Source organism: Tetranychus urticae, chromosome 3, assembly GCF_039701765.1.
Source record: "Tetranychus urticae isolate SD_2017Ah chromosome 3, NJAU_TeUrti_SD_1.0, whole genome shotgun sequence".
Taxonomy (NCBI): Eukaryota; Metazoa; Arthropoda; class Arachnida; order Trombidiformes; family Tetranychidae; genus Tetranychus; species Tetranychus urticae.
In genome coordinates this window covers 4,527,682-4,538,197 of record NC_142960.1, presented here as the reverse complement: position 1 = coordinate 4,538,197, position 10,516 = coordinate 4,527,682, and the positions used below count along the sequence as shown (strand labels likewise).

The 10,516-nt window shown below is 33.0% G+C and overlaps 1 protein-coding gene across 1 annotated transcript; it reads right to left on the bottom strand.

Annotated features, from left to right (window-relative positions):
- Window positions 1-5,331: 5,331 nt before the first annotated feature.
- LOC107371833 (uncharacterized) lies at window positions 5,332-10,241 on the bottom strand. Its single transcript, XM_015939991.3, has 2 exons — window positions 9,646-10,241; window positions 5,332-6,213 (listed from the first exon to the last, which is right to left on the bottom strand). The coding sequence occupies exons 1-2, from the start codon at window positions 10,075-10,077 to the stop codon at window positions 5,887-5,889; spliced, it is 759 nt and encodes a 252-aa protein (XP_015795477.1). The 5' UTR covers window positions 10,078-10,241; the 3' UTR covers window positions 5,332-5,886.
- Between the last annotated feature and the right edge of the window lie 275 nt (window positions 10,242-10,516).

Below are 10,516 nucleotides of genomic sequence, written 5' to 3'. Positions count from 1 at the left end.
AACCAGATTTCCCCCTTTCTGATTACCTGATTCTGAGTGGAAGTTTATTCAGCACTTGGTTTGGCATCAGCATAATGGGTCAATTGCTTGCTGCAAATCACTTGCTTTGCATAGCTTATAACCGTAAATGTACCAATGCAGTCGACTCTAAGACTAGCATTAATGTGTATCAATAAAAGTCGGGATAGCTTAACAATAATTGTTAGCAAAATTACATTTTAATATTAGAAACAATCCATTAACAATGAATATTTCGAAAGCAATGTATAATAATATCAAATGAAAACTTGCAGAACCAATTTTTTATTTCAATTTGCAGAAACAAACGATGTTAAAGTTTTTTGTTACTCATAGCTTGGATAGCCTTTGAAAGCCTAAGTTCAAAAAGTCCTTTAAAGTCTATATTATTGTGTTTTATTTGAGAAAAAAATCAAAGAAATGGTCTTATTTTTATTCATCAATCATTACGTTTCATAAAAATATTGATCCATCATAATAAATTTAAACTTGCAATTAGTTTTCGAATATTGATTCAACTGTTTCTCTTTATTTTCATAATTTTGTCGACGAATCTTAAACTCATCATTTCGTCCATTGTGTTTGTAACTATAGATTGAATTGGATGCTTTGTGCATTTTAACCAAAATGAATAAGTAGAGAAAAGTCGCTAACTATTATTAAAATGACGATTTTATTACAAAACTAAGTTTAGTTATCGAAATGTAAGCAACTGGAGATTCCAACCAAATTCATCATCAATTTGATTAGAAAGATGGAGAAGAAGACAATATTAATACATTCAATTCGAATCTTCTGTATTGTCGTTTTTGCTTTTCAATTTTATTCTTAAACAGAAGATTATCTTCAATTCGAAGTTCGTAAGGATGTGACAAATTATATTGCAAATGAAATCGAAATTCCAGAGATTCAAATCCTGATTCCATATCAATTTGCGTTCAATCTCGCATTTTTGCGAACCAAATACAAAACGAGTTTTGATCAAGTTTGCAGCAAATTTTCAGACAACGATGATTGTGATGGATATTTAACGAATCCAATCTTATTTTCTGAATGGTTTGGTGGTGCGTTATTGTTATCTGATATAGCAGAGCACTCATATTCTGCTGAAACATTCATAAAGAAAATTGAATGGACAGAATCAACTGAAGATCTTTTAGAGGCTGGAAAATGTCGATTGGTACGAGAAGCTTCTTCTACATTTCTGGTACTCATTGTTCGTTGTTCAGACTCTTCTGGTTTACCATTGAAAGTATCTCGGGCTAAAGCCGTTATTTTCAATTCTAACTATTTATTGAATTTCAATTTGAATGCTACGGCAATGATGATGAAGCTCATTTATCCAGGGAAAGCACCGGTTGAAGCAAACAGCCAACGTGCTTATGAAACTACCAACCAAGGAAAACAGATTTCACTTGGAATTCGCTTCACTAAACACACGGAACTTTTGTTGGCTGCTCCGTACAAAACGATGTGCAAAGACTATGATCGACTTAAGACATTTGAAGATTGTCTCAACGCTAATTCCATTGCACGAACAGGTCTACTTTTCCCAGGAACCACAATAACTTTAGACAAGTACAGTCAATCGAGTGAGATGCGTTTCAATTCACCTTTTGATGGCAAGAATAGTTCACTACTTGATATCTATCAGAAATGTCAATCGATTGTGACTCAACCAATGTGCAACTCAATTAGATATTCATACATAGTACATGAAACTTCTCAAGATGTGGAAGTGGGTAAGGAACGGATGAGATTCTTCTTCGTTGCACCCTCACAGCCTGATTCCTTGACTCAGAGTAAACCTCATTTTCGATTATCTGATTACCTGATTCTGAGTGGAAGTTTATTCAGCACTTGGTTTGGCCTCAGCATAATGGGACAATTGCTTGCTGCAAATCACTTGCTTTGCATAGCTTATAGCCGTAAATGCACCAATGCAGTCGACAGTCAAACTGATGAGACTGAAACTTGATCTAATAACAGTGTTCCTATTGATTACATGTAAGCAAAAAAATAAAAGCCTTGATACTAATTTCCTGCTGTTAGATGAATATTTTCAATTCACAAACTCGAAGGAAATGGCCATTATTTTCAAACATCAATCATTGAAATATAAAAAGTATTGATCGATGATGATATAATTGAAGCTATCAATTAGTTTATTTAATATTGATTCAAATTTTCCATTCAATCCTTATTTTTTTCAACGAAATCTAAACTTATATCATTTCGTCAATTGTGTTGCCAACTAAAGATTGAATTGAATGGTTTTTTAATCAATTTAACAAAAGAACGAAAGTTCAGATAAAAGGAACGAAAGGAATACAAAACGAAGTCCATCTTTATTCATAGAAGTTGCTTAACCAAAAGTCTAAGCAAATGACGATTGACTCGAACCAAACTTGTTAATTTCAATTTTGAACAATTGGATGAATTGGACAGGGCAGATGATAAATGACCATTAGTTGTTCAGTTAATAATAAATGCTGATTCTTTTAATATAATATGTTTTGTTACACAAATCAATTTCATAGAGTTGCTTAACTGAAGCTAAAATTAAATTCACTTGGATTGATCATTAATTGGGTTGTGAAAAGCCAATTACATGGAAAAGAAGACAATATTGATGAATTCAATTCGAATCTTTTGCATCGTTATATTTACTTTTCAATTCTATTTGTTAACACGTAATTATCTTCGATTCGATGTTCGTAAAGAAGTGACAAATTATATTTCAAATGAAATTGAAATTCCAGAAGTTCGATTCTTGATTCCATATCAATTTGCGTTTGATCTCAACTTTTTACGAACAAAATACAACGCCAGTTTCGATTCTATTTGTCGTAAGCTCTCTACTAAGGGTGATTGTGATGGCCATTTAACGAATCCAATTTTATTTTCCAAGTCCTTCGGTCACTTATTGTTGCTGTCTGACATTACTCAGCACTCTTATCCAGTTGAAAGATTCATAAATAAAATTTATTGGTCCGAATCGTCAGAAGATCCTTTAGAGACTGGAAAATGTAAGGTGACTAAAAAGGCTTCAGCTTCATATCTGCTAATCGTGCTTCGTTGTTTGGACTCTTCTGGTTTACCACTAAAATTATCTCGATCTAAAGCTGTTGTTTTCAACTCGAACTATTTGTTAGACTTTAGTTTGAACGCTACAGTAATGTTAATGAAGTTGGTTTATCCAGGAAAAGCATTGGTCGAGGATAGCAGTCTACATACTTATGCTATTATCAATAAAGGGAAGCAAACATCGTGTGGCGTTCGTTTCACGAAACACACTGAAAACTTATTGCCTCCTCCGCACAAAACAAGCTGTAAAAACTATGATCGACGTCAAGTGTTTGAAGATTGTCTTAATCACAACTCTCTCAATCGAACGGGATTGCTTTCCTTCGCAACAGCAGTACCTTTAGATAAGCACACAGAGTTGCATTTCAACTCACCTTATCTCAATCAAAACAGCTCAGCACTTGAAATTTACGAGGATTGTCTAGCGCTGGTGACTCAACCAATGTGTAACTCCGTTCGATACTCATTTCAAATGTCCATAAATCTTCAGGATATTGCGAGTGGCAATGAACAAATAAATATCCGTTTTCTGGCTACATCAGAATTCGATTCAATAACTGAGTATAAACCTGATTTTCCCCTGTTTGATTATCTCATCCTGAGTGGCAGTCTATTTGCTACTTGGTTTGGTATCAGCATAATGGGTCAACTACTTTCTGCTAGCCGATTGCTCTGCTTAACCTTTGACCAAAGAAGGGCTGTTGGCGTTGAGAATCCAAGTAATGTAGCAGTTAATCGTGATAGTACTGTATCAATGATAACTTGCCCTGACCGAGACGAAGCATGAAAAAGATGGATAAAAATTCAATGCCCGATCAATAAATCATACTTATTGCACAGTGAATCGTAAAAACGTCACTTTTTCCTGGTGCAAAAGGATACAGAATTTAATTTCTCATTTTCATGGTTAAGCATTTGTTTTCATTTTTCCGACATTATTAACTGTTCAATTTGAATCCCGAATTCATTTTTCTAAAAATCGAAATAAGTGTATCTGAACTTTGACATTGAAAAACTCTTTGCATTGCTGATTCACAAATAATTGTGTTCAATCAAATGATTATTTTCAATAAATTGAATCCATTTTTCCCTTCATTATCTTTTCATTTTTACATTAACCACCTCAATTGATTTAAAACTACCATGAAACCTTTAAGCCTTCAATTATCATGCAATGAAAGACTGAGAATCAGAAAAAAATAAATGAATTATCATTAGCTCATAATTGAGTGTAAATTGCTTCTCATTGTGTTTCCCTTTTCACCCTGTAAATGATTGCCTTGATAATAGGCATAACCGATTAACATGATTAACGTGTGAATCAACAATTTTCCCTCTTTATGATTACAAGTTGATCATGATCATTCTGAGCCTGAAACTGATTCTAATTGGTATCCAGGTAACCGTGAAATTATCCAACACTGTTGTTCACCTATTCCAAGTCCATAAAAATTATGATAATAATGACAATAAAAGTAATGATAATAACAATGATGGAGTCAGAAGAAGATGAAAATGTGAAAAATGGATCAAGAGAAGGAGCGAAAGAAAAGAAAGAGAAAAAACTCGTAAAAATTGCTCATCTAAATGATATGCTCACAAGATTGATTATCGAGCTGCTAATATAATCGTTGCCGTTCATTTTCAAGATTCATGGATCAATGCGCTTCTAAATAGAGGAGTAACTCACTGTTATCCTTTCGCCTTGATTTACGATTGTTCACCTTAACAAGGTTCAGTTGATGATGAACTGGATAAGTATAGATGTGAACAGGACAGAGTTTTTGATAAGCTTCAAAATCCTCATTCAACATCTTCTTTTATAATCTCGATTAAATTGCATTTAAAAAGGGCTCCCTTTCATCTTCATCCTTCTCTTCCTTATCCTCATCCCAGTGCACAGTCGACTTGGGAGTGACTATCAAGTGACATTCACTGGGAGTTGAAATAATTCTCAATCGATTATAACTTTTCCTCTTTTTCCTTCATCTTTACTCTTGATGTAACCTCTTCAACCATAACCATTATTAGAGTCATTTATCGTTTTCATTTGAATTTTCACTCTGGGAATATTCAGTTATCATTTTCCCTCTCTCGATTATCATTTGTATTGAAATTAGAAACGAAACTCGATTCAAGATTCAACTAAATTGAGTTTCTAATTCCTTTCATTGTAAATTATCAGTGAATTTTCAAGGAATGAAGAAAATGTTCAACTTGAAATTGTTTCTATTCTTGAAATAATCTTTGAGTTTTCTTTATTTCTTTTTTATCATTGATAGGATGATGATGTGGATGATACATTTTGATACATTTGCATACATTTAAAGGTACAATTTTGAAATGATAAAGTAAAATAAGATTAGACTGAGTTGATAACATTTTAACAAATTAATGGTGTAATGAGAAAAGAAATGAGATCTTTGCTTGTCATCTTTTGACCATCGATTAACCTGAGCATCTTGATTCAGGCTTTTCCCAGTCATGCAATCAGTAAACAGATTTTCAGTTAACTAATTGTTTAGTTTAATCTAGATTGACATTCGTTTAGATGCAATTTTGCTTGGAGTTTATTGTCGCTTGGGATTGTATTTACATTGGGAGTTTAAAAAGTAAATTGAAATCAACTTTTCAATATTTAATTGTAAAAATGAGAGTTTTGTTTTGATCCTTTGTTCAATTTACTTTTAAACAAGGGTTTGGGTTCATTTGGTCCGATGAAGTTTCAGATGTTGAGATGTGGTCAAATGAACTTGACAACAACATTGGATTTGGTGGGAATCACGAGTGGGTTAAATGGTGTATTAAGGAGTGAGCTGATGCATGTTTGAAGTGCTGATGGGCAGTGAAAGGTGAGGTTGTTGATGATGATGAGCCTACTGATGTTGGGATGAGAAAAGGCAATTGGGATGCATATAGAAGAGCTGCTGATGAATAGGATGATCCCATGAAACTAGAGGCACCGGAACCAAGTCCTGAGGTTGATGATGAGGTTGCAACAGATGAGCTACAGAGAGTAGGTGAGGCTGGAACGGTTGGACTGTTGGCGTCCATTCCTGGGTTTTGCTTCTTCCATTTGGTTCGACGATTTTGAAACCAAATTTTAACCTGAAATCAATTGAAACAGAAAAAAACATTTGAACAAGAACTAGAATTAGCAACACACTTGAGCACTTTGTAACCATTGAAAATTGAAATAAAAAGGGAAAGACTTCTTCCAATATTGAGACAGTTGATAACAATCAAATTAGTGATTAAATGGTTTTTATTTGGTTTTAAAATTAGCGATGATTTGGGGATAAACTGAATTAATTTTATTTTAAAGGGTGTTGAGGTTAGTAAGGTTCAAGCAATCACTTGCCCAAATGTTGATAAAGAGATAAAGATGATAAAAATGAAATTGTCTCATTGTCTTCGTCTTCATCAAACATCTTTGCCATTGATATTTTCATTTTTATCATCTTTATCTCCTTATCAACATTTTGGTTAGTGATTGCTTGAACCTTACTAACCTCAACACCCTTTAACTCATAAATTGAATGGTTTGTAAGGTTTGATGAAATGAAAAGTTGAATTTTCAACATTAAACATGATAAACTGAAACTTTGATTCAAGTTTAATGTTGAGGGAATCATTTCATGCATTCACTTTGAATGGCTCAACAAAAGCTGTTGATAAAAATTCATGAATTTATTAATCCGTTTGAGAGATAATAATGCAAAGTAACGAAATGATACTTAATGAACTTTGAACGGAAAAAACTGTGCATCAATTTAACCTGAAAATGTTTCGTTTGTTTTCAAGTTAGTTTGTTAGTTGACCAAATTTAGATGAAAAAATGATCGATACTAGAGTTTGTTTGAATAATTAGCGATGATAATAAAAATGACCGATTCTCATGTTTCGTTGCAATATTGACTAATAATGACTTGTCTTTTTGAAAGAAGACTCTGTCATAACAGGAAGAGCCACAGAGATTTATGTCCCCGCTCAACCGAGCAATGTCACCCTATCATCCAAGGGATTATGACTGAACGACTCTAAGCCAAATCCCGTCATTATACGGTTAAGTGCAGAAAAATATTTACCATGCTCTTTAATGGAGAGAAGACATTAAGCTTTGGATGGTTAATAACATCGAATTGACTATTCCGATCATAAATTTAAAAGGAATTGATATTGGTTAATATGAGTATAAAATGATCCATAGACAGTCTAAGAACGGAGAATAAACTTGGAACGTTAACCTCTGAATGAAGCAGTTCTTGAGGCGGTGAAATATCCAAAAACAAATCAACCTTAAGTTTCGTCTTTTAAATTTCTGGTTACAATAATAATGCAAAACAACCCGATGATGTTTCTGAACTTTTAAGCAAAAGATGAGATGCTAGATCAACTTGAGTCTGTTTCAGTCAAAAAAGCTTGCCAACTCAATGGTCAATCTAGCGGTGAGAATTAAAAATGAAAAACTCATGTTAATCGATAAAAAATATTAAACTGATTTCATGAAGAGTGTTATTCGCTTATTCAGTCAAGTTAGCAGAATAAAGTAGTCCAAATGACATTTTATTACTTAAAGACTCTTTAAGCTCAACTTGCCTAAACTTAAATCTCTAAACTTATAGGAAACTATGAAAATGGATAAGCATTAGAACTGAATTTTTTCACCAAATAAACTCTGTAACTCTCAATAATGAAATGTCATGACAGACCTTTGAACTTGCCCTTATGCAAAATAATTCATTGATATTAAGATAAATCTTTGTTATTGATGCTTATTATTAGACAAAAGCGTAAAATTGGAAGCAAACCCAAAAGAATGAGTTCGATGAAAGAATGGCTTTGTTTTCAAGTTTACCAATTATTTTGATGAAAGTAGCCTTGACTTGATTGACAATTAATCATAGATGAAGACAGACGAGAAATGATGAGGACAAGGATGATGACTTTGAGTAAGTTAAAGCTAAAAGGTAATAATAACAAGGAAGCGTTAAAATGTGATGAATGAACAATTTATTGAAACAGAAAGTACTATTTACAGTTTCCTTTGAAAACTAATTCACTTTTTATTTCTGTTTAGTTTTCACTCAAATTGTAAAACTAATTAAGACTCTGTAATTAACTGTCATGAAATGAGTAAAGACAAAAAAGTTAAACTCACATTTTAATTGTAATTACAAACAATATAATGCAATGAAAAAAAGTTGAGCAAACTAACGAGTAACCGAGTCTTAGAAGTCGAATCAACGATGAAAAGTTTGCAAGACTTTGGTCCTGTAACTTGAAGCAACATTGGAAACATTTGGTTGTTGCTTGAAATTTAATTAATTGTAAACGATAAATCACGGTATCAAAGGTAAAGGTAACCAAAGTTGTGTCAACAACAAATCAACTAATCCAATTTATCGAGAGTAACATTTACTTTGACAATTTAACTTACATCACAAGGTAAACATTGCAAAGTAAATATCAATCAGAGGTAAAGCATTTACATTACATCAATTGTTGCACTCAAACTGGTGAACTAAAGGTTGATCATTAAGAGTTATTATATGATGATGGAAAATGTTGACATTTTTGTGTCCAAATAAGAGTTGGAGTTGAGGCCAACATGGAAAGAGATTTGAGCAGAAAATTTCCAGTAAATTTGGCTTTTGAATCAACACTTTGACTGACACAGTCTAGAGTTGACTTGAAAACAAAATATTTTGTCCTTTTCATCAAACAATCTGTGAAAATCAAACACTAAAATAGCCAACTTTCAACTTGAAACAGTTTTTGTTTGAAAACAAAAGAGCTTCTTCCATTCATGGAAAAACATTTGGTAAAAGTTAATTACCAGTTATTACAGTTTTCAAAATAAGATCAACTACTGGAAACAATGAGTTTAGTTTTTTGACTAAAGTAAAACATCAACTCGATGATCATAATCCCATAGCATTTCGGACATTAATTGAACTCCATTCAATGTTCATCTTATTTTAGCTTTGAGATGTTATTTGCCTTACTGCTTCAGAACCTAAACTTCATCTAAGAGTCTATTTTTCAATGTTTAGGTCTAAAATATGATGATTAACTGATCTTAAGAAATGCTAATTTCAGGTTTCCCATTGAAATTAACGTACAAAAGTGATTTATCAGTTTCTCAATTTCTTTGCATCAAAATAACAACAACTATTATCATATAATATGAAAAAGACTACAAAACACTTGACTCAGTTCGAGTTAAACACGGAACTCATTGATAAATTTGATTAGCGATCAACTTGTTTTTACTCATTCGAAATCGCTCAGCAAATCATTCTCAAGGGTAACACTGATCTTTAAGTTGGACAAGTTGAAGATTTTTTGAGGGAATTGGATGAAATATTTGAATAACACTGACTTATTCAGCAGAAAAACTGAAGAAACGAAAATTGATTCAACACTAAATCACCTCTAGAATGAAATTTGAAGGAAAGGAAATTTATCAAAGTCAATAGTTTTGTCTCATTTGAAGTGTGTTTGTGTTTACAGTTTAAACAATTGAAAGATTCTTACCTGAGTTTCAGATAGATGAAGGTTACAAGCTAGACTTAAACGTTCACAAACTGAAAGGTAACGAGTATTTTTAAACTTATTTTCAAGAGCAACTAACTGTTCATAAGTGAATGCAGTTCGAGCTCGACGCGGTTTCCCGGTCTTAGAATCAGGTGAACATTTCTTTTTTTTACTGGTTGCATTGGTGGTCGGAGGATTGGATGAAGGTGTTGTCGATGAGGGTGAAGATGAAGAGGGTGACAAGAGTGAAGGTGAAGAAGATGAAGAAGATGGTAATCCAGTTCCTTGGGAACAATCACTATTACTATTGCTGGTGGTTAAACTGAAGGGCCGTTCACTGAGAATGTCTTTAATGAAGAAGGAAGAAAATGATGAACCTTGACTGGCAAGGTTAATCGATGACATTTCATCGTTGCATTCAACTTTAATCATCTTTTTTTGGTCGACTTTAACTTTCTCCTAAAAGTGATTTACCTTTCTCCTGATTGGAAAGGTTTGATCAATCAACAACAACAACAATAATGGTTGCCGATGCAAAATAAACCGTTCAAAACAAAAGTACACTTGAAGTGAACATAAAGCAGACAAAAAGTTGAGCCAAAAATGAAAGGATCCTTTGAATGGGCCAACATCTATTTTGAGCATCCTCCGCATCCTTCCCAGCTCCACCTCTTATTATTATCAGTGAAACCCTAATTTAACCTATACTCAAGCCAGTTGCTACAATGTTATTAGTCTCGAGTTTACACTTTAAACAATGATTCGTTTTCAACACAAATTGTTATTGTAATAGTCGAGTTATTTAATCAAAAATGAAATCTATTTAACTTTTCCTTCCAAGTTGAACATTTCATTTTCAATTTTCGCCGCT

Bases quoted from the DNA above. Each gene is read 5' to 3' on its own strand.
- LOC107371833 (XM_015939991.3), bottom strand. From the start codon at position 10,077: ATGATTAAAGTTGAATGCAACGATGAAATGTCATCGATTAACCTTGCC. The intron at 6,214-9,645 runs GTAAGAATCTTT...AATTGATTTCAG, and splicing joins TTCATCTATCTGAAACTCAG to GTTAAAATTTGGTTTCAAAA.